General features: G+C 45.0%; 1 protein-coding gene and 1 non-coding gene across 6 annotated transcripts in view; one reads left to right on the top strand and one right to left on the bottom strand.

Moving 5' to 3' along the window:
- The window catches only part of RAB3IL1 (RAB3A interacting protein like 1), a 50,422-nt gene that overhangs the window by 21,035 nt on the left and 3,073 nt on the right, over nucleotides 1-26,314 (bottom strand). For 2 of the 5 annotated variants that reach the window (XM_055354292.2, XM_055354290.2), the window contains exon 1: nucleotides 1,739-1,976. The exons of 1 other annotated variant lie outside the window; for it this stretch is intronic. In XM_055354292.2, the coding sequence (XP_055210267.1) occupies nucleotides 1,739-1,890 (152 nt within the window). In that variant the 5' untranslated portion in view covers nucleotides 1,891-1,976. Of the gene's footprint in view, nucleotides 1-1,738; nucleotides 1,983-26,314 lie in introns of those variants that run through there. 2 more of the 5 variants (XM_055354293.2, XM_063710656.1) reach the window with 2 other exon arrangements.
- LOC115936440 (U6 spliceosomal RNA) lies at nucleotides 19,758-19,864 on the top strand. The gene has a single exon (XR_004071914.1). It is a non-coding gene; the product is annotated as a U6 spliceosomal RNA (small nuclear RNA).

Here is a 26,314-nt window from a genome sequence, read left to right on the forward strand (position 1 = left end):
CAGTAAGAGCAGAACCCATCTTCTCTCCCGCCAGGAACCATGGCTCCCACCTTCCCTGTCTAGGGGAGGACTGGGAGTGTGGTGGGAGGTACTTCCCCTTCTAGGTGCTACCAGAGGTCCCAGTGCTACCCCTCCAGGCCCACTGACTCAGGCCGCAGGCTCAAGTTAGTCAGATCTTCATTTGAGGACCCATTTTATTCATTCATTCTACTCATTCATACATTCAGCCACTCCATCTGAGCATAGACTATGGGGCATGCAAGGGGCTGGGGACCCAGAAGGAAACTGTACAGACATAGGTTCTGCCCTCCTGGGGCTCCACGTTGGTGGAGGATGGAGGATGGGGGACGTATTCTCTAAGACCTCCACGTCCAGGGCACAAATAGACAATGCTCTTTCCCCGCTAGGCACAGCGCACAGCAAGGTATGGAATCTGGAGAGTGGAGGCGAGGCTGGATTCTATGCCTTGCTTGCTCCCTTGGCCAGCACTTTGTGCAGTGAACAACCTAGGCAGTTCTCCATAGCATCCCTTCCAACTTTCTAGAATCATTCAGCCCAGGCGTCTCATAGCCATCACTCAGCAGGGCAGTTGTTTCCATGGCCACGGCTTCCAGAGGGCAGGGATTCTCTCTTTCTTGGAGCTATGTTCCCCTACCCCACCCCCAGCCCAGCTCAGGGTCTGGCCCACCCAAAGCAGATGTCCACATGTGTTTGCTGGCTTGAATCCCTCATCAGTTGGTCTTGAGCAACTGTTGTCTTCCTGGCCCTTATTTTGTTCACTATTTAGCGAAGGAGGAGAAAATGACACAAAAGGAACCCAGCACAGGTCCCTTGCCCTCCAAGTCTTCACAAGCCCCGGCAGGAGATAAGTCATGGCAACCCAGACCAGTGGGAGATAAAGGGTGGAGGAGGCGTCAGCTCAGGGCTATGTCCCTGGAGGAAGAGTCCTCAGCCTGGGAGGTCTGGTGGACCGGGGAGGCCCTTGAGCGAGGTCTTGAAGGACAAGTCTGTGGTCACCACCCTGGAAGCATCCACACTCAATTTCTAACCAAAAATAGCCTGTCATCCATGCTTCCTGCTACCATGGACTCCTAGGGCTCACTGCCTCCCCCAGTAGGGAGGACCCTACTGCTCAGCTGAACTTGCTCCTCAGTTGAAAAGGATGGGCTCGGAGAAGTTAAGGAACCTGCCTGATATCACACCAGCCAGGGGCAGTGGGGCTGAGTCCTCTTACACCCGTTTTCCAAAAAGACCACCCAGAAACTAGAGGCTCACTGGCAGCTGCAGCTGTGTGCAGCCAGGCAGCAAGAGGTTCCTGAGCACATGCTAGGTGTCTGGCCAGTGGCAGGGAAGGGATAAATAAAAGTTGTGTCCTCTGCCTACAAGCCACTGCCCTCCTCAGCCTCCCTCCCTCTATCTCCCTCTGCCTGCTCCATCCCAAGCCTGGCAGCCTTGACCACAGACCCTTGGCTGAAGGCAGCTGAGGAGCAGGAGACAGTCAGCCTGGACAACCCAGGCCCTGATTCTGGACTTACAGGTGTGTCCTCAGCTCACTGTGTGACCCAGGATAAGTGTCTTGCCCTCTCTGAGCTTCAGTCTCCACCTCTGTACAGCCACCAAATTGGACAAGACAATCAGAGCCATTGCCTAGGACTCTCTGAGCCCAGCTTCTCACACTGGCTGCCCTGAAGCTTGCCAAGCCTCCCCCTCCCCTCCATGCCCCAGGTCCTGAGCTCACCTGTCTGTGCCCCAGGGCTCTTCTCTCAAGTTCCCCTCAAGTACAGGGCACAAGCCTGATGGGGCGTAGCGGACAGTCCCTGCACTCATGGCCAGGAACACGGGACATGTCCCTCGGGCGGGGCACCCAGCGCGCTCCTCAGAAGAGTCCATGCTTGCAAGGCCAGACTGAGGGTCCCTCTGGAGGGTGCCGGGAAGGGAGGTAGCAGGAGCCTTCTTCCCCCCACCAGGCTGAGCCTCACACTAACCTTTGCTATCTCCCCAGAGCAGCAGCTTGGGAGGGAGGCACCACCTCCCAGGACAGCCGCTATCTCCTTCAACCCCGTAATTATTAACTCCTGTGGCTCCTCAGGCAACAGAAGACACTGGGCCCTCCTTCCTGGGCTCTGGGCCAGGGGAGGTGAGACACCTCTAGGGGAAGCCCCGTGTTTCAGCCAGGCTCCCAGATGGTCTGCTTGTCCCCTCACCATGCAGGCTGGGGTGTTGGAAAGAGCCCGTCCAGCCTTGATCCTGTCATAGCTGTCATAGCTGGCTGTGTAGCCCTAGACAGGCCCTCCTGCCTGTGACCACAAACCTGAATATCCCCTTAAAACTTTGTTATTGGCGGGGCGCGGAGGCTCACGCCTGTAATCCCAGCACTTTGGGAGGCTGAGGCAGGCGGATCACCTGAAGTCAGCAGTTCAAGACCAGCCTGACCAACATGGTGAAACCCTGTCTCTACTAAAAATACAAAATTAGCCGGGCATGGTGGTGCATGCCTGTAATCTCAGCTACTCGGGAGCCTGAGGCAGGAGAATTGCTTGAACCCGGGAGGCGGAGGTTGCGGTGAGCTGAGACTGGGCCATTGCACTCCAGCCTGGGCAACAAGAGCGAAACTCCATCTCAAAAAACAAAACAAACAAACACAAAACTGTTATTGTTTATTTTTTTCTTTATTTTTAAATTCTTTTTCTTAGATTTGAGATTCCCAGTTTTGTTTTTTGTTTGTTTGTTTTTAATTTTTCAAGACAGGGTCTCTCTCCGTCACCCAGGCTGGAGGGCAGCCTCAAACTCCCCGGCTCAAGCCATCCTCCCACCTCAGCCTCCTGAGCAGCTGGGACTCCAGGCATGTGTCACCATGCTTGGCTAATTTTTTAATTTTTTAAATTTTTTGGAGAGACGGGGGTCTCACTACCCTTAAAATTTTCACCACCACCACCCAGGAACAGCTCAGCGGTAGCAGCTGGGAACACAGGCCTGGGGTCAGACAGGCTGGATTCAACCCCACTTTCAGACGGTGTGCCTTTGAGCACGTTAGCCTCTCCGTGCCTCAGTTTCTCCAACTATGAAATGGATTCTCACCCTCCAAAGCACACCAGGCCAGTTGCCATTGCCCAGATGTGCCCATTCCTCTTCTTTCCACATACTATCCCCCCTGACTGCTATCTCCACTGCATCCTGCCTCTGCTAGTAAGTTTCTCTTTTGTTCATACCCCCTCTAGGAAGCCCTCCCCTGTGGGTTACTTTTTTCCTCTGCAGGCACCAGAGCCCTCAGACACATGGTTAGCCCTGTGTCATGACAAACACCCCCTGGAACTGTTGGACACTCCCACAAGAACTGAGTGGCCCTCTGGGCAGAGGCTGGGCCATCCTCGTCACCCTTCTCAGTGTCGTCTTGCCTGGTACACAGACTCCATCCACCTGTGGGATGGTGTGAATGTGCCACCCTGTCTTCATTTGGCCCAAATTCTCATCCTAGTTCTGCCACTCGCTGACTGTGTGGCCTTAGGCAAGTCACTTAACCTCTCTGGGACTCAGTTTCCTCATCTATATAAAATGGGAAGTTCTCCCCTGTGAAGTAGTGAGTATTAAAGCAGATAACATTTGTGGCCAGGTGCGGTGGCTCGTGCCTGTAATCCCAGCACTTTGGGAGGCCGAGGTGGGAGGATCGCTTGAGCCCAGGAGACCACCCTAGGCAACAAACCGAGACCTCATCTCTATTATTTAGAAAAAAACCCGTCTCTACTAAAAATACAAAAAATTAGCCGGGCGTGGTGGCGGGCGCCTGTAGTCCCAGCTACTCAGGAGGCTGAGGCAGGAGAATGGCGTGAATCTGGGAGGCAGAGCTTGCAGTGAGCCGAGATCACGCCACTGCATTCCAGCCTGGGTGGCAGAGCGAGACTCCGTCTCAAAAAAAAAAGTTTAAAAAAAGAAGACAGCTGGGGGTGTTGGCTCACGCCTGTAATCCCAGCACTTTAGGAGGCCGAGGCGGGTGGATCATCTCTGAGGTTGGGAGTTTGAGACCAGCCTGACCAACATGGAGAAACCCCATCTCTACTAAAAATACAAAATTAGCCGGGCGTGGTGGCGCATGCCTGTAATCCCAGCTACTTGGGAGGCTGAGGCAGGAGAATCGCTTGAACCCAGGAGGCAGAGGTTGCAGTGGGCTGAGATCCCACCATTGCACTCCAGCCTGGGCAACAAGAGCCAAACTCCATCTTGGAAAAAAAAAAAGAAGAAGAAGAAGATAACATTTGTGAAGTGTCTGCCACAGTGTAGACTGAAAGAAGTGTTTCCTATTCCCTCCTGCCTGGACTTCCCTCTTCTTTCTGGTTAGCCTCTGAGTCCCTGCTGGGGAGAAGCTGCCAGTTCCTCACACCCCGCCCTGCCCCGCCCCGCCCAGCGGATAACAGTATCTCCCACTTGGGTTTTGGGCTGTGAAGCTCTCTCAGCCTAATGCAAACCAGATGCTGTCCTCCCTTTCCTGGCAATGAATTTTCCATGGCCTGCTCCCACCCCCTTCCTGTTTTTGCTCCTCTCTGATCCCCCTGCTCAATTCTCCTGTGCCCCCACCTTCCTCTGCTGGGCAACCTCTGGGCCCACCTGGAAACAATTAATGGAAAACAGGATATGTGAAGGGTGGGGGTCTCCCCATCACCGCAACATGGCAGGAGGGGAAGGGGCTTGGCCTGGCTGGAGGCATCATATGTGGGAGTTGGTCCCTCCCTGCCAAGACCCCACCAGCCTCTTGGGGGGGGGGGTAGAGGGGAAACTGAGTCAGAGTTGCTGGAGACTGTATGGAAAAACCTGTTATGTTTCTGGACATTTAGACACAGCTTGGACTGGATGAGAAGCTTTGAGGATCTTGTCTTTGGTTGTAACTTCTTAGAAAAAATGCAAAGCCAGAAAAGGCCCGATTGTCTCTTCTTGCAGATGAGGAAACTGAGGCTCAGAGACTCATCCAGGGTCACTTGTGAGTCACAGCAAGAAGCAGCCAGGTCTGAGACGTCTTGTCAGTAAAAGCTGCTGCCTGAAGTCGCCTCCCCTTCTTGCTATCTCAGCGTCATTCCTGCCTGCCCTTCCCCTGCCTCTGCATAGAGCTCAGTCACGAGGGGAGGCTCACAAGGCCACCATCCGCCTGCCTGTGGCGCAGACACCTCCCAGCTGGCAGGCTCAAGGCAGCCACGCACACCTGGCTGGGCAGACTTTGAAGCAACTGGATTTTTCCCCTGCAGGGCTGGGCGCTCAGCAGAGGGGCCCTGGGTAAGCCCCCGGAACATGTGTGCAGATGGGCCCTTCCTTGGTCCACTTGACCCTGTGAACTTCCTCAGGTCAGCCAGTGCTGGTCCTCAGAGTGAGGGCTCCCCCATTTCCATGAAAACAACAGCCCCAGGGCTCCTGAAAGCCAGTTCTGTCTGCCCCTCCCTCCGCCAGCTGTGCAGGGTGTTTGGACAGCGCGGATGGAATGTTTTGCAGCCAAAGTCCTCCCTGGATCTCTGAGCTCAGATTTCAAGCAGGAGGGAAAGAGGACGCTGGCTCTGGCTCCAGGGAGAGGGGAAGCGACTCAGGAGGTCAGACTTGGGCCTGGAGGCTCCCTGCTCTGTCCCCAGGCCTGACCAAGACCAGGCCCAGGCCCCTCAGGGAAGGGCGGGACAGAGGGTGTGGAGGCAGCCGAATGGGGTCACAGCTTTGGTCAGGCCAACCTGGTGAAGCCAGGCCCCGGGGACAGTCTGGGCTCAGGGAGGGGCTCAGCCCAGGACAGCACTTTGAGAACACTAAGATTCACAACAGACCTCCTTCGACCACCATCTCCATTTTTTAGGGAGGGCAGTTGGGGTCCAGAGAGGGCAGGCACTTGTCCCAGGTGGTACAGCATGCTGGGTACAGAGCGGGGCTAGCAGCCAGGCCTCCGGAAGCTAAACTTGCTCTTTTCACTGTCCAGGAAGTTCCCATCCTCACTCTCAGCCCCAGAGATACAGCCCCTGCCAGTGAGTCGTCATCTTTGCTTCTTCCCCAAATGATGCAGGCAAAAGAATCTACTCACAAAGTCAGTTCACAAAGCAAGCACAGACACTAAGCTCCAGGCCAGCCTCTGAGAGATTCGAATTAACCTACTTGAGGACAAGGCAGAGGCCCTGAGAGACAGGATTCCTGGCCTATCTCCTGCTCTGGGGCCAGAGCTCCCCCAGTTCTCCACCACAGCTGCCCAGGCCCCTCAGCGCCCCCCCCAAAAAAAACCCCTTCTCTGGCTGCGAAGACCCATAAGTTCTAGACACAAATATATGGAAGCTAGTTTGAGCCTCAGTTTACCCACCTTAAACCTGGGAGGATTATCTTTGTTCCACTTGACTTATCACATTGTGGGGTGCTGATGGTGAGGGGCGGGAGGTGCTGGTGAACCCCTTTGGAAATATCAACAGTTCCCGGTAATGAAACTGACCTCAGATGAAGAAGGGAGGAAGGAAGGAGGGGATTCCTTTGGGCCCAGATGGGTGTGGGAGTCTGACCAAGGTGCCTGGGGCCTGAGCTGAATTCCTAGAGATGAAACCTGTTCGCCCACTCTCAACTCCTCAGAAGGAAAGCTCAGCCACCTTGTGGAATTATTAGAGAACAGAGAATCCATCAGAAACCTTCGGGGGGAAAACATGACTAGTGGAGGAGGGTGTGACCCCCAGAGAGCTGATGGCAGAATGTGGGGTGAACTGGAGACTGTGCTAGGATCTTTACGTGCAATCTTAGATTCTGTTCATCCTTGCAGCGGCCCGACAGTCCTTGGTGGTCCTTCATTGCTTTCTGTTCCCATTTTAAAGATGAGGAAGGAAACAGATTTGGAAAGTTTAAAGGATTTGGCCAATGGCTAACAAGTAAAGGAACTCAGATTTTAACCCAGGTTTGTCTGACTCCAAAGCTTGTTTTCTTATTCCTCCACCAGTCACTCTCTCAGGAGGAAGGGTAAAGTGAGGCTTTTTAAACAAAGTAGGGATTGAAGAATCAATAGGATTTAAATATCCATATAGAGCCGGGTGCAGTGGTTCACACCTGTAATTCCCAGCATTTTGGGAGGCTGAGGCGGGTGGATCACTTGACTTCAGGAGTTCAAGACCAGCCTGGCCAACATGGTAAAAACCCTGTCTCTACTAAAAATACACGAATTAGCCAGGCATGGTGACACACACCTGTAATCCCAGCTACTTGGGAGGCTGAGGCAGGAAAATTGCTTGAACCCGGGAGGTGGAGGCTGCAGTGAGCCAACATCACACCACTGCACTCTAGCCCAGGCAACAGAGCAAGACTGTGTCTCAAAAAAAAAAAAAAAAAATCCATATAGAAATGAAGGATGGACATTCCCTGCAGAGGGACCAACAGGTAAAAGGCCTGGAGGTGGGAAGGGCAGAACACAGACAGAGAGAGGCAAACCCTTCACTTTGCCAGGAGCTCAGGCTCATTTGGGGGACAGGAAAAAAAAAGTCTGGAAAGGCAGCCTCAGGTTAAATCCTGAAAAGCCTTGGAGGCGAGTTAAAGAATTTGGACTTTATTCTAAAGGCTCCAAGGAGATGGTTAAACATTTTTGAGCAGAGGAGAGAAATGATCAGAGCCCTGCTTTGGGAAGATTAAATGGACAGCTGTGTGCATAAAAAATAGAAGTGAACACTTATTACACATCTAGCAAGGGAAAGACTTTCTAAACTTGGAAACATTTTGAAGAGATCTTAACAGAAAAAGATCAATAGATCTGTCCGCATTCAAATGTAAAGCTGCTTTATGCTCCTTCCTGCCAAAAAAAAAAAAAAAGCCAAAATTAAAAGGCAAATAACTTGGCGAAAATATTCCCAGGCAATGGCAATGCGTTAATATCGTTAACATATAAAGAATTTGCAAAAATCAATAAGAAAAAACACTGGGAGCTCAATAGAGGTGTTCGCTCATTCATCAGATTTTTAAGAACACACATGCCAAGTGCTGATGGCATATTAGTGAACCAGACAGACAATGTTTCTGCACTCATGAAGTATACAGTTTAGGAGGGGATTATGTGTAGCGGGAGATTCAGACATCTAATTACAGCATGATATGGTTTGGGTATTTGTCCCTCCAAATTTCACATTGAAATATGATCCCCAATGTTGGAGGTGGGTCTTGTGGGAGGTGTTTGGGTCACGAGGGCTTGGTTCCCTCATGAATGGCTTGGTGCCCTCCCTGTGGTAATGAGTTGCTGCAGGATCTGATTCTTTTTTTGAGATGGAGTCTCACTCTGTCGCCCAGGCTGGAGTGTAGTGCCGCCATCTCAGCTCACTGCAACCTCTGCCTCCTGGGTTCAAGTGATTCTCCTGCCTCAGCCTCCAGAGTAGCTGGGATTAAAAGGTGCACGCCACCATGCCTGCCTAAATTTTGTATTTTTAGTAGAGATGGGGGTTTCACCATGTTGGCCAGGCTGGTCTCGAACTCCTGACCCTGTGATCTGCCCGCCTCAGCCTCCCAAAGTGCTGGAATTGTAGATGTGAGCCACACCTGGCCGAGATACAGAAAACTTTTATTTCATCACTCTTTCTTGCCTGGTGCCAGGCCCATGCAATGCCACAATCTTGGCTCACTGCAACCTCCACCTCCCAGGTTCACGCGATTCTCCTGCCTCAGCCTCCTGAGTAGCTGGGACTACAGGCACTATGCCCCGCTAATTTTTGTATTTTTAGTAGAGACGGGGTTTCAGCATGTTGGCGAGGCTGCTCTCAAACTCCTGACCTCAGATGATCCACCCGCCTTGGCCTCCCAAAGTGCTAGGACTATAGGCACGAGCCACCGCACCCAGCCAGATCTGATTCTTAAAAAGAGTCTGGGACCTCCCTCCATCTCTCTCTTTTTCTCTCTCTCACCACGTGACATGCATGCCCCCCCCTTAAACTTCCGCCATGATTGGAAGCTTTCTGAGGCCCTCATCAGAAGCAGATGCTTGTGCCGTGCTTCCCGTACAGTTGGCAGAACTGCGAGCCAGAGAAACCTCTTTTCTATACAAATTGCCCAGACTCAGGTATTGCCTATAGCAATGCAAAACAGACTAACACACAGGACCACAGGTCAGGTACAAGGATAGGGGAAGTGCAAAGTCGTCTGGGAGCACATCCAGGAACTCCTAATCTAGACTTAAGGTTAGGAGTCCGGAAAAATTTCCTGAGGCAGGAGTTTGGGAGTGGAAAGGGAGACCATTGAAAGAATTGGAGCTGGCAAGAGAGTCAGGGGCTAGATCTTGTGGGGCTTTGTATGTGGTATGGTTTGGCTTTGCATTCCTGCCCAGATCTCATGTTGAATTGTAATTTCCAGTGTTGAAGGAGGGGCCTGGTGGGAGTTGACTGGGTCATGGTAATATATTTCCCCCCTGCTGTTCTTGTGATAGTGAGTCAGTTCTCACAAGATCTGGTTGTTTAAAAGTCTGTAGCACCTCCCCCTTTGCTCTCTTCCACCTGCTCTGGCCATGTAAAATGTGCCTGCTTCCCCTTCACCTTCAGCCATGATCGTAAGTTTCCTGAGGCCTCCCCAGCCATGCCTCCTGTACAGCCTGCAGAACAGTGAGCCTATTAAACCTCTTTTCTTTATAAATTACCCAGCCTTGAGTAGTTCTTATAGCAGTGTGAGAATGAACTAATACAGTATGCTACGTAAGGAGTTCAAACTTTATACTTAAAGACTAAGAGGAGTCATTGAAGGATTTACGCAGGAGTGTGATGTGAACAGATTTACATATCAAAAAGATGGCTCCTATGGATAAGTGTGGAATGGCTTGGAGAATTTCTGCTCCTTAGTGATGTGGTGGACTTGAAGCAGAGAGGAGCCTTCCTGCTACAGAAAAAAAAAAAAAAATTCTAGAAAAAGAGGCTATAATTCTTTGAGGATGTGTTGTCTATCAAGCTCTAGACCTTGTCTGCCAAAGCCACTTCCTTACCCACAAAGGAAAGTGCAGCCAAAGCTGGGAGCTTTGGCCAGGAGGGAGGTTGGGGACATGAATGTTGGGCATCTACATGGTGCTAGGACCCTCCAAATACATGGAGCTAGGACCCTCAAAATACATGAAGCTAGGACCCTCAAAATATATGGAGCTAGGACCCTCAAAATACACGGAGCTAGGACCCTCAAAATACATGGAACTAGGACCCTCAGAATACACAGAGCTAGGACCCTCAAAATACATGAAGCTAGGACCCTCAGAATACACAGAGCTAGGACCCTCAAAATACATGAAGCTAGGACCCTCAAAATACACGGAGCTAGGACCCTCAAAATACACGGAACTAGGACCCTCAGAATACGCAGAGCTAGGACCCTCAAAATACATGAAGCTAGGACCCTCAAAATACATGGAGCTAAGACCCTCCAAATACATGGAGCTAGGACCCTCCAACTACATGAAGCGAGGACCCTCAAAATACATAGAGCTAAGACCCTCCAAATACATGGAGCTAGGACCCTCCAACTACATGAAGCGAGGACCCTCAAAATACATGCAGCTAGGACCCTCAAAGAGGGCTGAAGTGTTTCATGTTGGTGACACCCCTGGCTCCAGGCAGAAGCAGATTCAAATCCTCTTTGGAGGAATGTGTCCAAATTTAGATATGAAGGATTCCTATTGCTCAATATCAAGCAGTGAGCTCACAATCAGAGATCACCAGCACATAAAGATGCTAGCCACTATGAGTAAGAATCAACAGAAACAACACACAACAGATTTAGATGCTACAGGACTCCAGGTAGTGGTCTCCTATATATGATATAGAAAGGTTAACACATGAATTTTTAGAATCTGTTTTTAAAGAAAAAGAACACACACAAAATTTACAAAAAACAAAAAAAATTATTTTTAATTATGGCTACATTACAGTTGTACATATTTGTGGGGTATATGTGACCTTTTGACACAAGCATACAATGTATAATGATCAAATCTGGGTAACTGGGATATTCATCACCTCAAACATTTATCATTTCTTTGTGTTGAGAACATTACAAATCATCTCTTGTAGCTATTTTGATGTGTATGATAAGTTATTGTTAATATATACATATGGGCAGCCATGGTGGCTTCCCAGCACTTTGGGAGGCTGAGGCAGGTGGATCGCTTGAGCCCAGGAGTTTGAGACCAGCCTGGGCAAAATGGTGAAACCCTGTCCCTGCTACAAACACAAAAATTAGCTGGGTGTGGTGGCATGCGCCTATTGTCCCAGCTACTTGGGAGGCTGAGGCACGAGAATCGATTGAACCCAGAAGGCAGAGGTGCAGTGAGCTGCCGAAATCGCACCACTACACTCCAGCCTGGGTGACAGAGTGAGACTTGGTCTCAAAAAACTTTAAAAAAATTTAAAAAAAATGTATGATCTGAACATGAGTAAACAACAAGAGATTATCAAGGAGAACCAAGCAGATTTTTTTTTTTTTTGAGACAGTCTTGCTCTGTCGCCAGGCTGGAGTGCAGTGGTGTGATCTTAGCTCACTGCAAACTCTGCCTCCTGGGTTCAAGCGATTCCCCTGCCTCGGCCTCCTGAGTAGCTGGGACTACAGGTGTGCACCACCACACCCAGCTAATTTTTTGTATTTTAGTAGAGACGGGGTTTCACCACGTTGGCCAAGATGGTCTCGATCTCCTGACCTTAAGTGATCTGTCTGCCTCGGCCTCCCAAAGTGCTGGGACTACAGGCATGAGCCACCGCGCCCGGCTTTTTTTTTTTTTTTTTTTGACAGGGTCTCACTCCGTTGTTGCCCAGGCTGGTGTGCAGTGGTGCAGTCTCGGCTCGCTGCAACCTCTGCCTCCCAGGTTCAAGTGATTCCCCTGCCTCGACATCCTAAGTAGCTGGGACTACAGGCGCACGCCACCACCATGCCTGGCTAATCTTTGTGGTTTTAGTAGAGACAGGGTTTTGCCAGGTTGCCCAAGCTGGTCTCAAACTCCTGGGTTAGAGTGATACACCTGCCTCGGCCTCCTGAAGTGCTGGGATTACAGGCATGAGCCACTGCTCCCAGCCAAGCATAGACTTATAAGGTCTATGAAATCAAGAATAGAAAATAGAGAATGGAGGGGAGGTGATATTTGTTTAATGGGTATGGAGTTTCATTTGGGAAGATAAAAAATGTTCTAGAGATGGACGATGGTTGCACAACAATGGGAATGTAATTAATGTCACTAAACTATATACTTAAAAATGTTCAAAATATTTTTTAAAAAGGCATATTTGACCACCTAAGCATAAGGATATGGAAAGGGTGAGCTTGAAAAAGTTACACCAAAAGCAAGGTGGTATTTCTGCATTAATAACCAAACTTTAAGACGAATCATGGTGAATTATGCATGTAATCCCAGCACTTTGGGAGGCTGAGAAGGGAGGATCACTTGAGCTCAGGAGTTCGAGACCAGCCTGGGCAACATGGGGAGACCCCATCTCTACAAAAAATCAAAAATTAGCCAGGCGTGGTGGTGCAGGCCTGTAGTCCCCGCTACTTGGGAGGCTGAGGCAGGAGGATCACTTTAGCCTGGGAGGTCAAGGCTGCAGTGAGCTGTGATCATGCCACTGCACTCAATCTGGGCAACACAGCAAGACCCTGTCTCAAAAAGACCAAATTAATAGCAAACTTTAAGACAAAAAACATTATTAGTGTAGAGGTGGTCACTATGCAGTAATAATAAAATGATGACAATGTTTAAAAAAATTCACCAGACAGATATAACCATCTAAATTAATATGTGCTTAATAAAATAGCCTAAAATATTTAAAGCAAAAATAATTAAAGCTACAGGGGAAAATAGACACATCTATCATTATGGTGTGAGATGTCAACAAATGTCTCTGAACTATGGCTACATCAAGGCAGCAAAACATCAGGAGCTGGCAGCAGCAGAGACCACTGTCCTTGGTAGTAACTGAAGTATAGAGCACTAGATCAAAGCGAACCGATAAGCAATTTGATCCCTAGGTCCCCTCCTCTACTCCATGCCACTGGCCAACTGCCCCTTTCTTAGTCCGGCATAACACTGGAGATTTATTCTCTGGAGAAGGCAAAACAGAAGGTCTTTGGGCCAGTAGCTGAATAAGGGGGTTAAGTGATTGTATACACACTGAAATCTGAGACCTCCAACCCTCTTCTCTCACTTGTCAGCCAAAGTGGCAACTCACTCAGTCACCAGGAGGGTAAAGACAGACTTTTACCCTCCAGACAGCCCCTCTATGGGACTCTGGCCAACCCAAGAAGAGAGATCTAAGATGAATGTTACCCAACAAAATATCCATCCAGCTCAAAGTCAACATGCTTGCCATCAGTTTTTAAGATCTCGCTCTTAATAATGAGCAATCAAGGATTATTAGACAACTAAGGAGAACCTCTACCTTAAGAGAGACCAAACCCAGTAAGCAGAAAAAAAGCAACTTGCAGGAAACAGAGACTCTGTAGAAAAAAGAAGAGGAGGTGAAGAGGAGGAGGAGGAGAAGGAAGGCGAGGAGGAGGAGAAGGAAGGCAAGGAGGAGGAAGAAGGAGAGGCATTAATAACCTCAGGATGAGAAAAGAAGGTATTGCATTCATGAAATAATAACCTGATTCTATGAAAGTAAGCATTCACAGAACAACAAAAACTACTGGAAAATAATATATTTTTTAAAAGCATGATGGTAGAAATGAAAACAATGAGTAAGGTTGGAAGACACAGTTGAGGGAATATCCCTCAGAAAGAAAGAAATGGAAAATAGTGAAAAGATTAGAAAAGTAGAGAATCAATTTAGGAGATTCAATATCTGAATAAAGAAGCAACAGAAGAAAATGAAGGGGGTTGGCCGGGCGCAGTGGCTCAAGCCTGTAATCCCAGTACTTTGGGAGGCCGAGGCGGGCAGATCAGGAGGTCAGGAGATCGAGACCATCCTGGCTAACACGGTGAAACCCCGTCTCTACTAAAAATATAAAAAATTAGCTGGTGTGGTGGCGGGCGCCTGTAGTCCCAGCTACTCGGGAGGCTGAGGCAGGAGAATGGCGAGAACCCGGGAGGTGGAGCTTGCAGTGAGCCGAGATCTCACCGCTGCACTCCAGCCTGGGAGACAGAGCGAGACTCTGTCTCAAAAAAAAAAAAAAAAAAAAAGAAAGAAAGAAAAGAAAATGAAGGGGGTAAAGCATCAAATAAATAATTCAAGATTATTTCCCAAAACTGAAGTATATGAGTTTTCAAATTGAAAAAGGCCACCTTAGCTGGACATGGTGGCTCACATCTGTAATCCCAGCACTTTGGGATTCTGGTTTATAAAAAAATTAGTGTTATACTGTAAGATTTTTTATTTGCTTATATCAGTCTTCAAAAATATCCATTTTAATAGTTCATTCATTCAGCAGTTATTTGTTTGGTATTTCTTTGCCTGACAGTCACTCTTCCAGGCACTGGGTGTATAGCAATGAGCAAAACAAGGCCCTGCTCTATGAGGTTTACATTCTAAGCTTTATAGGGCTTACAATGTAATAAAATACATTAAAAAGAAATAAAAGACATAAATAAAAGAGAAATCAAAGACATAAATAGAAAATAGTGATAAAGTCTTCTAGAACTTTTTTTAACTCAACATTATATCCAAGACTTACCTTATTTTATGTAACTATAGTTCATTCTTTTTTTTTTTTTTTTTTTTTTTTTGAGACAGAGTCTCACTCTATCGCACAGGCTGGAGTGCAGTGGCGCAATCTCAGCTCACTGCAACCTCTGCCTCCAGGTTCAAGCAATTCTCCTGCCTCAGCCTCCTGAGTAGCTAGGATTACAGGCTTGCGCTACCATGCCCAGCTAATTTTTGTATTTTTAGTTGAGATGGGGTTTCACCATGTTGGCCAGGCTGGTCTCAAACTCCTGACCTTGTGATCTGCCTGCCTCAGCCTCCCAAAGTGCTTGGATTACAGGTGTGAACCACCATGCCTGGCCAGTTCATTCATTTTTATTGCTGTATAATATTCCATGATAGGACCATAACTGTGGTAGGATAAAAATGGCCTCTCAAAGATATTGAATCCTAATCTTTGAAAACTGTAAATGTTACCTTATATGAAAATAGAGTCTGTAAAGATGTAATTAAGTTAAGGACCGTGAGATGGGGAGATTATTCCAAATTATTGGAGTAGACCCTAAATGCAATCACATGTATCCTTATAAGAGGGAGGCAGAAAGAGATCTGACACAGACAAAAGAGGAAAAGGCACAAGATGGAGGAGTGTTGTGGCCAAAAGCCAAGGAGTGCTGGCAGCCACCAGGAGCTGAAAGAGACAAGAGATGGATTCTCACCTGGAGCCTCCAGAGGGAGCATAGATCTACTGACATCTTGCTTTAGGCCCAGTAATACCGATTTTGGACATCCTGGCCTCCCGAATGGTGAGAAAATAAGTTTCTGTTGTTTAGAGTCACGTAGTTTGTGATAATTTGTTACAATTATCATTAAAAAAAGTAATGCAGATTTTGGAACCAAGAGTGGAGTGCTGCTGTAACCAAAACCTAAAAATGTGGAGGTAGCTTTGGAATTGGGTAATGAGTAGAGACGAAGAATTTTGGGGAGCATGACAGAAAAAGCCTAGGTTTCCTTGAACAGATTGTTAGTAGAAATATGGATACTGGCTGGGTGTGGTGGCTCACGGCAACATGGCGAAACCCTGTCTCTACTAAAAATACAAAAATTAGCTTGGCATAGTGGTGCGTGCCTGTAGTCCTAGCTACTAGGAAGGCTGAGGCAGGAGAATCACTTGAACCCAAGAGGTGCAGGCGGCAGTGAGCCAAGATTGCGCCACTGCACCTCAGCCTGGGTAGCAGAGCAAGACCTTGTCTCAAAAAAAAAAAAAAGAAAAGAAAAAAAGTAAAGAAAAGGGAAGATGGATATTAAGGCTCTACCAGTGAGGACCCAGAACAAAATGAAGAAAATGTTACTAGAAACTGAAGGAGACGAGATCCCTGTTCTATAGAGGTAGAAAGTCTAGCTATTCTTTGTCCTACAGTTGCATGGAAAGCAGAATTTGTGAGTGATGCACTTGAATATTTAGTGGAGATGATTTCCAAGCGAAAGAGATGGGATCTTCTTTTGTCATCCAGGTTGGAGTGCAGTGGCACAATCCTAGCTCACTGCATCCTCAAACTCCTGGGCTCAAGTGATCCTCCTACCTCAGCCTCCCAAAATGCTGGAATTACAAGTGTGAGCCACTGTGCCTGGCCTGAGTAAATATACACACAAACACACACACACACACATACATACACATATATGTATATATACACACACAATATATATTGTGTGCATATATACATATATTTGTATATATACATATATATGTGTATATGTGTGTGTGTGTGTGTGTGTGTGTATATATATATATTCTATGCTTAAAGAAAAGGATCAGATGTCAGTGCAAATGGTATAGTAGAAAACTTCAAAAGTCCCTAAGGGCTTTGAAAAGCTCCTACATAGTCCAGGGAATAGAGGTGCACATGCATGCCTAGGGCTGGGTGCATGCTCAGAAAAGACCTGAAGGGGTCCTAAATTCCCACCTCTACCTGATCTTCAGGCTCTCTGTAAGCAGAAGACAAAGGTTAAGGCACAGTTGTAAATTGCCTGGCTTAGAGTTGAAGGTATGTGCCGACACACATACAGAGCCATTCTGCAAAGACTGGAAGATTTTTATCACTGTTCTAGGTATTTAAGAAAATCTCTGTCAAGTCATTAGCTGATCACTAAGCTAATGAAACAAAGACTTTAGTGAATATACACAAGAAAAAATACAGACTTTACAAAATTAGTTCAGAAAAGTCACCAAAAAACAAAACAAAACAAAACAAAAAAATCCCAACAAGTACTACAAGCCTCAATAACAAACTCTGGGGTACTGGGAGATTTCAGATTTGATTTCCAGAGTTGCTACATTTACATATTAAAAATGTCCAGTTTCAAACAAAAATTATGAGACATTCAAAGAAACAAGAGAGTATAGTTTATGTGTGGGGAAAAAATAAATTAATAGAAACTGTTAGGTCAGGTGCGGGCTCACGCCTGTAATCCCAGCATTTTGGGAGGCCATGAATCACGAGGTCAGGGGTTCAAGACCAGCCTGGCCAAGATGCTGAAACCCCATCTCTACTAAAAATTCAAAAATTAGCTGGGCGTGGTAGCACGCACCTGTGATCCCAGCTACTTGGGAGGCTGAGGCAGGAGAATCGCTTGAACCCATGTGGCAGAGGTTGCAGTGAGCTGAGATTGAGCCACTGCACTCCAGCCTGGGTGACAAAGCAAGACTGTGTCTCAAAAAAAAAAAAAAAGAAAAAAAGAAAGAAAGAAACTGTTTCTGAGGAAGCACAGACATTAGACTTTATAGATAGACTTTAAATCAACTATTTTATTGTATTAATTAATTAATTATTTTTTGAGATGGAGTCTTGTTTTGTCACCCAGGCTGAAGTGCAGGGGCACTATCTCAGCTAACTGCAACCCCCACCTCCCAGGTTCAAGTGACTCTACTGCCTCAGCCTCCCGATTAGCTGGGATTATAGGCACCTATCACTATGACTGGCTAATTTTTGTATTTTTAGTAGAGATGGAGTTTCACTATGTTGGCCAGGCTGGTCTCAAACTCCTGGCCTCAGGTGATCCACCTACCTCGGCCTCCCAAAGTGCTGGGATTACAGGGGTGAGCCACCACACCTGGCCTAAATCAACTATTTTAAATCTATTCAAAGACCTAAAGGAAACCATGAGAACTATATCTCACTAAATATAGAGTATAAATAAAGATAAATTATAAAAAGAAAACAAATAGAAATCCTGGAGTTTTAGGTATAAGCCAAGAGGAACATTTAAAAAAAAAAGAAAAAAGAGAAAAAGAAGTTGAAGAGTATAATAACTGAAATAAAAATTCGCTAGAGGAGCTCAATATAGATTAGAGCAGGCAAAAGAAACAATCAGCACACTTGAAGGTAAGTCCATTGAGATTAACAATCTGAGAAACAAGAATGGAGAAAAGCAAATGGAGTTTAAGAGACCCATGGAATACCATCGAGCATAACAACATATGCATAATGAAAGTCCCAGATGGAGAGGAGGCAGAGAAAGAAGAAGACAGAATATTTGAAGAAATAATGGCCCAAAACTTCCAAAATGTAATGGAAGACTCAGTCTTCACATTCAATAAGCCTAATGAATCCCAAGTGGGATAAACACAAAGAGATCAAAACCAAGATACATCAGAATCGAACTATTGAAAGACAAAGATAAAAAGAGAATCTTGATTTTTGTTGTTGTTGTTGTTGTTTTGAGACAGAATCTCACTTTGTTGCCCAGGCTGGAGTGCAGTGGCACGATCTCGGCTCATTGTAACATCCGCCTCCTCCGTGCCTGGCTAATTTTTGTATATTTAGGGGAGACAGGGTTTCGCCATGTTGTCCAAGCTGGTCTCAAACTCCTTACCTTAAGTGATCCACCCACCTCGACCTCCCAAAGTGCTGGGATCACAGGCGTAAGCCACCATTCCCCGCCTGAAGAGAGAATCTTGAAAACAACAAGAGAAAAGTGACTCATCACATATAAGCTAATCTCAATAAGATTAACAGTTTATTTCTCATCAGAAACCATGGGGGCCAGATAGTGGGATGATATATTCAGAAAATGCTGAAACAAACAAACAAACAAAAGAGGATTAAGATTTCTATATCTATCTATATATAACTAAGATTTCTATATCTGGCAAAGCTATCCTTCAGGAAAAAAAGGAGAACTCAAGACATCCTCAGATAAACTAAAGTCGAGAGAGTTTGTCGCTAGTAGACCTGCGCTATAAGAAATGCTAAAGGGAGCTGTTCAGGTTGCTACTAAAGGACACTAGATAGTAGCTCAAAACCACATGAAGAAATAAAGAACATCAGTAAAATAAATACATAGGTAAATATACATAGATAAATATAAAAGTTAGTATTACTGTATTTTTAGTTTAAACTCCTCTTTTTTCCCTTATATAATTTAAAATACATCTACAATAACCATAAATCTATGTTGATGGGCATGCAAAGCATGAAAATGTAATTACTGACAATAAAAACATGAAAGGTAGGGGATGAAGCTATAGAGGTGCAAAGATTTTGCATGCTATTGAAACTAAGTTGGTATTAATTAGAATTAGATTGTTAAATATTATTATTTAAATTTTTTGTTGTAGTTGCAGTTTTTGAGACCAGGTCTTGCTCTGTTGCTTGGGCTGGAGTGCAGTCTTGCGATTATGGCTCACTGCAGCCATGAACTCCTGGACTCAAGTGATCGTCCCACCTCAGCCTCTGAGTAGCTGGGACTACAGGTGCACATCACCACATCTGGCTAATTTGGTGGGGGGGTGGCTAGATACGGGGTCTTTCTTTATTACCCAGGCTGGTCTCAAACTCCTGACCTCAAGCAATCCTCCTACCTCAGCCTCCCAAAGTGGTAGGGCTTGAGTCACCACGCCCAGCCAAATTGTTCAATATCCAAGACAACCACTAAGAAAATAACTAAAAGAAAAGAAAAGAAGGGAATCAAAAGAAAAAAAGAGAATCAAAATGGGGCACTAGAAAATATTTAACACAATAGAAGGCAATAATGAAGGAGTTGAGGAACAAAAAAACAAAAATATATAATGCATATAAAAATAGCAAAATGGGAATAAATCCTTATCAGTAATTACATTAACTGTAAATGGATTGAATTATCCAGTTGAAAGGCAGAGATTAGTAGAATTGTTTTTTTTTAAAAAAACATGATCCAGTGCTCACTTCAGCAGCACATATACTAAAATTGGAATGATACAGAGAAGATTAGCGTGGCCCCTGCACAAGGTTGACATGCAAATTTATGAAGCTTTCCATTATAAAATTAAAAAATTAAAAAAAAAACCCACATGATCCAACTATATATGCTGTCTACAAGAGCTTCGCTTTAGCTCAAATGACCCAAATTGTTGAAAGTGAAAGGATGGAAGATATTCCAGGCTAGGGGCAGTGACTCACGCCTGTAATTCCAGCCCTTTGGTAGGCTGAAGTGGGAGGATTTCTTGAGGCCAGGAGTTCAAGACCAGCCTGGGCAACAAAGTTATGCTATCTACTAAAAAAACAAACAAACAAACAAACAAAAAACCACCAACAAACAAACAAACAAACAAACAAACAAAAAGCCTGGTATGGTGGCACACACCTGTAGTCCCAGCTACTCAGGAAGCTAAGGTGGGAGGATGGATCCCTTCGGCCCAGGAGTTTGAGGCTGCAGCCACTGCACTCCAGCTTGAGTGACAAGGGACTCTGTATCTAAATACATATATTCCATGAAAACTAACAAAAAGAGGGCTGGAGTGGATATCCTAATATTATTAAAAATAGACCTTAAGGCAAAATTTGTTACAAGGGACACAGAGAAACATTTTGTAATGATAAAAGGTTCAATTCATCAAGAAGATATAACAATTATATATTTCACCTAACAGGAGAGTCCTCAAAGTATTTGAAGCAAAAATGGACAGAATTCAAAGTAGAAACAGGCCAGCAAGAATAGCTGGAAATATCGGCCGAGCACAGTGGCTCACGCTTCTAATCCGGGCACTTTGGGAGGCCGAGGTGGGCAGATCACCTGAGGTCAGGAATTCAAGACCAGGCTGTCCAACATGGTAAAACCCTGTCTCTACTAAAAATACAAAATTTAGCTGGGCATGGCAGTGTATGCCTGTAATCCCAGCTATTTGGGAGGCTGAGGCAGGAGGATGGCTTGAACCTGGGAGGTGGAGGTTGCGATGAGCCAAGATTGTGCTACTGCACTCCAGCCTGGTAACAGAGCAAGACTCTGTCTCAAAAAATAAAAAAAAGTAATAAATAAATAAATAAATAAAAAGAATAGTTGGAAACGTCAATACTTCACTTTCAATAATGGCTAGAACTACACACTAGATAAGGACATAGAAGACTTGAACAGTGCTAACTCTACCCAACCATAGCAGAATATACATTCTTCTCAAAGTACACATAAAACATTCTCCAGGATAGACCATATGTTAGACCACAAAATAAGTCTTAATAAATTTTAAAGAATTGAAATCATATGAATTATCTTTCCGACCACAAAGGAATGAAATTAGAAATAACAGAATTAAAAGTGAAAAATTCACAAATATGTGGGAATTAAGCAACACACTCTTAACTGCCCCATGGATCAAAGAAAAAATCACAAGAGAAATTAGATGAGATGAATGAAAATGAAAATACAGCATACCAAAACTTATCGAATACAGCAAAAGCAGTACTCAAAGGGAAATTTATAGCTGTAAAAACCTACATCAAAGAAAGAAAGATCTCCAATTAATAACCTAAACTTCCAATTTAAGGAACTAGAAAAAGTAGAATAAACTAAACCCAAAGCAAGCAAAAGAAAGAATAAAAATTAAGAGTGGAGATAAATGAAATAGAAAAGAGAAAAACAACAGAAAGAATCAATGAAAACAAAAGTTGATTCTTCAAAAAGATCAAGAAAATTGATGAAACTTTAGACTGACCAAAAAAAAAAAAGAATACTCAAATTACTAAAGTTAGGAATAAGGCTGGAGTGGCTCACGCCTGTAATCTGAACACTTTTGGAGGCCAGTGTGGGGGAATTGTTTGAGCTCAGGAGTTCAAGACCGGCTTGGGCAACATAAGGAAACCTTGTCTCTGCTAAAAATAAAATATTAAAAAATTAGCCAGGTGTGGTGGCACATGTCTGTAGTCCCAGTTATTTGAGAGGCTGAGGCAGGAGGATTACTTGAGCCCAGGAGATTGAGGCTGCAGTGAACTATGATCTTGCCACTGCACTCCAGCCTGGGCAACAGAGTGAGACCCTGTCTCAAAAAAAAAAAAAGGAACGAAAGTAGAAAAATTACTACTAGCTTGACATGGTGTCTCGTGCCTGTAGTCCTAGCTACTGGGGAGGTTGAGGCAGGAGGATTGCCTTGAGCCCAGGAGTTCAAAGCTGCAGTGAGCTATGATCGTACCACTTCTCTCCATCCTGGGTGATAGAGCAAGATGCTATCTCTAAAGTAAATACATAGGCTGCGTGCAGTGGCTCACGCCTGTAATCCCAGCACTTTGGGAGGCCGAGGCTGGCAGATCACCTGAGGTTGGGAGTTCGAGACCAGCCTGACCAACATGGAGAAACCCTGTCTCCACTAAAAATACAAAATTAGCCAGGCATAGTGGCGCATGCCTGTAATCCCAGCTACCCGGGAGGCTGAGGCAGGAGAATCACTTGAACCTGGGAGGTGGAGGTTGCGGTGAGCCGAGATCATGCCATTGCATTCCAGCCTGGGCAACCAAGGGTGAAACTCCGTCTCAAAAAAAAAGAAAAAAAAAAGTAAATACATAAATGAATGAATAAAAATTAAAAATAAAAATGTGGCCAGGCATAGTGGTTATGCCTGTAATCCTGGCATTTTGGGAGGCCAAGGCAAGAGGATTCCTTGAGCCCAGGAGTTCGAGACCAGCCTGGGCAAGATGGTGAGACCCTATCTCTACAAAAAGTTTAAAAGTTAGGCTGGGCGCGGTGGCTCACGCCTGTAATCCCAGCACTTCGGGAAGACGAGGTGGGCGGATCACTTGTCAGGGGTTTGAGACCAGCCTGGGCAACATGGTGAATCCTTGTCTCTACTAAAAATACAAAAATTAGCGGGGCATGGTGGCACTTGCCTATAGTCCCAGCTACTCAGGAGGCTGAGGTGGGAGAATGACTTGAACCCGGGAGGTGGAGGTTGCAGTGAGCCAAGAATGCACCACTGCACTCCAGCCTGGGCAACACAGCAAGACTCCATCTCAAAAAAAAAAAACCGTAAAAATTAGCCAGGCACTGTGGCACGTGCCTGTAATCCCATCTGCTTGGGAGGCTGAGGCAGGAGGCTCCCTTGAGCCTAGGAATTCAAGGTAGCAGTGAGCTATGATCACACAGCTGCACTCCAGCCTGGGTGATAAAGTGAGATTCTGTTTCTATAAATAAATAATAAAATAAATAAAACATTTTAAAAAGAAAAACTACTACCAACCTTACAGATACAGAAAGAATTATAGAACACTATGAAAAATTGTATGACAACAAATTAGATAACCTAGATTAAATGAACAAATGCCTAGAAACCAAAACTTCCTCAAGAAGAAACAGAAAACTTGAATAGACCTCAAACACAAGATTGAATCAGTAATCAAAAAACTTCCAATAGAGAAACGATTAGGAGCAAATAAAGAATAAATGCCAATCCTCAAACTGTTCCAAAAAATAGAGAAGAATATACTTCATAACCCATTCTCTTGTGCCAGTATTATCCTAAAACTAAAGCCAGACAATATCTCACAATGAAAGAAATAAAAAGACCAGGCTGGGCGCGGTGGCTCACACCTGTAATCCCAGCACTTTGGGAGGCTGAGGCAGGTGTATCACGAGGTCAGGAGATCGAGACCATCCTGGCTAATGTGGTGAAACCCCATCTCTACTAAAAATACAAAAAATTAGCCAGGTGTGGTGGCAGGCACCTGTAGTCCCAGCTATTCGGGAAGCTGAGGCAGGAGAATGGTGTGAACCCAGGAGGTGGAGCTTGCAGTGAGCCGAGATCGCACCACTGCACTCCAGCCTGGGCAGCAGAGCAAGACTCCATCTCAAAAAAAAAAAAAAAGAAGGAATATACGGACCAATATCCCTTATGAATATAGGTGCAAATATCCTCAACCAAATACTAGCAAATCCAATCCAGCAACATGTTAAAAAGATTATACATCGTGTCCATGTGGGATTTATCATGGAATGCAAGCAAGGTAGTTGAACATATGAAAATCAGTGTAAAGGCCAGGCATGGTGGCTCATGCCTATAATCTTAGCACTTTGTGAGGCCTCGGCGGGCAGATCACTTGAGGTCAGAAGTTTGAGACCAGCCTGGCCAGCATGGTGAAACCCCGCCTCTACTAAAAATACAAAAATTAGCCAGGCATGGTGGCGTGCTCCTGTAATCCCAACTACTTGGGAGGCTGAGGCAGGAGAATCGCTTGAAACCAGAAGATGGAGGTTGCAGTGAGCCATGATCGCACCACAGCACTCCAGCCTAGGCAACAAGAGCAAAACTCCGTCTCAAAACAAACAAACAAACAAAAAACACCTGAGCTCAAACAATTCTCCCTCCTTGGTCTCCCCAAATGCTGGGATGACATGCATGAACCACTGCACCTGGCAAATTATGACATGATCTTATATGTAGTAAACCCTAAAGAATCCACACAAAAACTATTACAGCTAGTAAATAAATTCAGCAAGATTAATATACAAAAATCAGCTGTATTTCCATACATTAGCAATAAACAATCTGAAAATAAAATTAAGAAAATAATGCCATTTACAAAATGGAACTTTATTCTTATTAAAAAGAATAAGAGACTTAGGAATATTTTTAACCAAGAAGATGCAAGACTTGTACACTGAAAACCCTATGACAGTGGTGAATGAAACTAAAGAAGACCTAAATAAATGAAAAGACATCCTATGTTCATGGATTGGAAGACTTGATGTTATAAAGATGACTAAGTGATCTACAGACTCAGTGTAATCCCCATCAAAATTCCAACTGCGTTTTTTGCAGAAATGGGCAAGGCGATCCTAAAATTCATATGGAATTGCAATGGACCCCAAATAGCTAAAACCATCTTGAAAAAGAACAAAGTTGGAGAACTTACACTCCTGGTTTCGAAATTTCTACATAGCTACATAATTAAAACAATGAAATATTGAAGTGACATATAGCTCAATAGAATTGATAGTCCAGAAATAAACCCATATATGTATTATCAATTGATTTTCAACATGTATGTCAAGACAAGTCAATAGGAAAGAATATGCTTTTCAACAAATATACATGGACACCTGGATAGCTACATGCAAAAGAAGAAAGTTGGACCTTTACCTCAAATGATACATAAAAATTAACTCAAAATAGGTCAAATTCCTAAATATAAGAACTAAAGCGATAGAATTTTTAGAAGAAAACATAGGGGTAAATCTTCATGACCTTGGATTTGACAGGGTCAAAATTTATCTAAATTAAAATTTTAATGTTTAAAATTCAAAATGAATTAAAAACTTTCATGCATCAAGGAACCTCCTCAAGAAAGTAAAAAAGATGATCTACAGAATGGGAGAAAATATTTGTAAATCACGTGCTTGATAATGGTCTAGTATCCAGAATATATAAATAATTCTAACAACAACAAGAAGGCAAACAATCCAACTGAAAAAATTGGCAAAAGACTTGGATAGACATTTCTCCAATGAGGATAAACAAACAGCCAATAAGCACATGAGAAGATACTTAACATCATTTGCCATCTGGGAAATGAGAATCAAAACCACAATGAGATACTACTGCACACCTACTAGGATGGCTTTAGCATCAGTAAATATGTAAACACTACATACATAAGTGGAAAGGGTGAATTTTGCAGGACACAGATTGCCCCTCAATATTAAAATTATAAAAAAAAGACTGGAAGGAAATACATCAAAATGATAACCTTGTTTGGGAGTTTGTTTTGTTTTGTTTTAAACTGCTCTGTAGTTTCCTAATTGTTTATAACAAGCATTTAGTCCTTTTGAAGTGTAAGCAATAGTCTTAAATCTCTCTTATAGTTGTATAAAGCAGGCATACATGAATCTTCCTCCCCTCCCCTCCCTTCCTCCCTCCTTGAAAATAAATTAAAAACTTTTGTGCATCAAGGAACCTCCTCAACAAAGTAAAAAAGACGACCTACAGAATGGAGACCTCCCTACCTCCTTCCCTTCCTTCCCTTCCTTCCCTTCCTTCCTTTCCTTCCCTTCCTTCCCTCCTTCCTTCCTTCCTTCCTTCCTTCCTTCCTTCCTTCCTTCCTTCCTTCCTTCCTTCCTTTGTTGAGACAGGGTCTTGCTCTGTCACCTAGTCTGGACTGCAGTTCTGAGCTGGTGTGATCATAGCTCACTGCAGCCTCAAACTCCTGGGCTCAAGCAATCATCCGACCTCAACCTCCCAAAATGTAGGGATTATATGTGTGAGCCACTGCACCAGGGCAGATTCTGCGTTGGTAACAAGCTTCCAAATGATGTAACTGGGCCCCAGACCTCAGTTTGAGAAGCCAGGTTCTAGAAGTCAGCAGCAGGAAAGAATGGACCAATTAAGCAAATCAGCAAAGCAGAGGGACCACAGAAAAAAGGACGATGCTCCCGGGCCCCTCCCCCGGGACATATTTACACTAAAAATTATTCACTTTTCTATCTGAAGTTCTTATTTGCCCGACTGTCCTGTA

The sequence above is a fragment of the Gorilla gorilla genome, chromosome 9 (assembly GCF_029281585.2).
Source record: "Gorilla gorilla gorilla isolate KB3781 chromosome 9, NHGRI_mGorGor1-v2.1_pri, whole genome shotgun sequence".
Taxonomy (NCBI): Eukaryota; Metazoa; Chordata; class Mammalia; order Primates; family Hominidae; genus Gorilla; species Gorilla gorilla.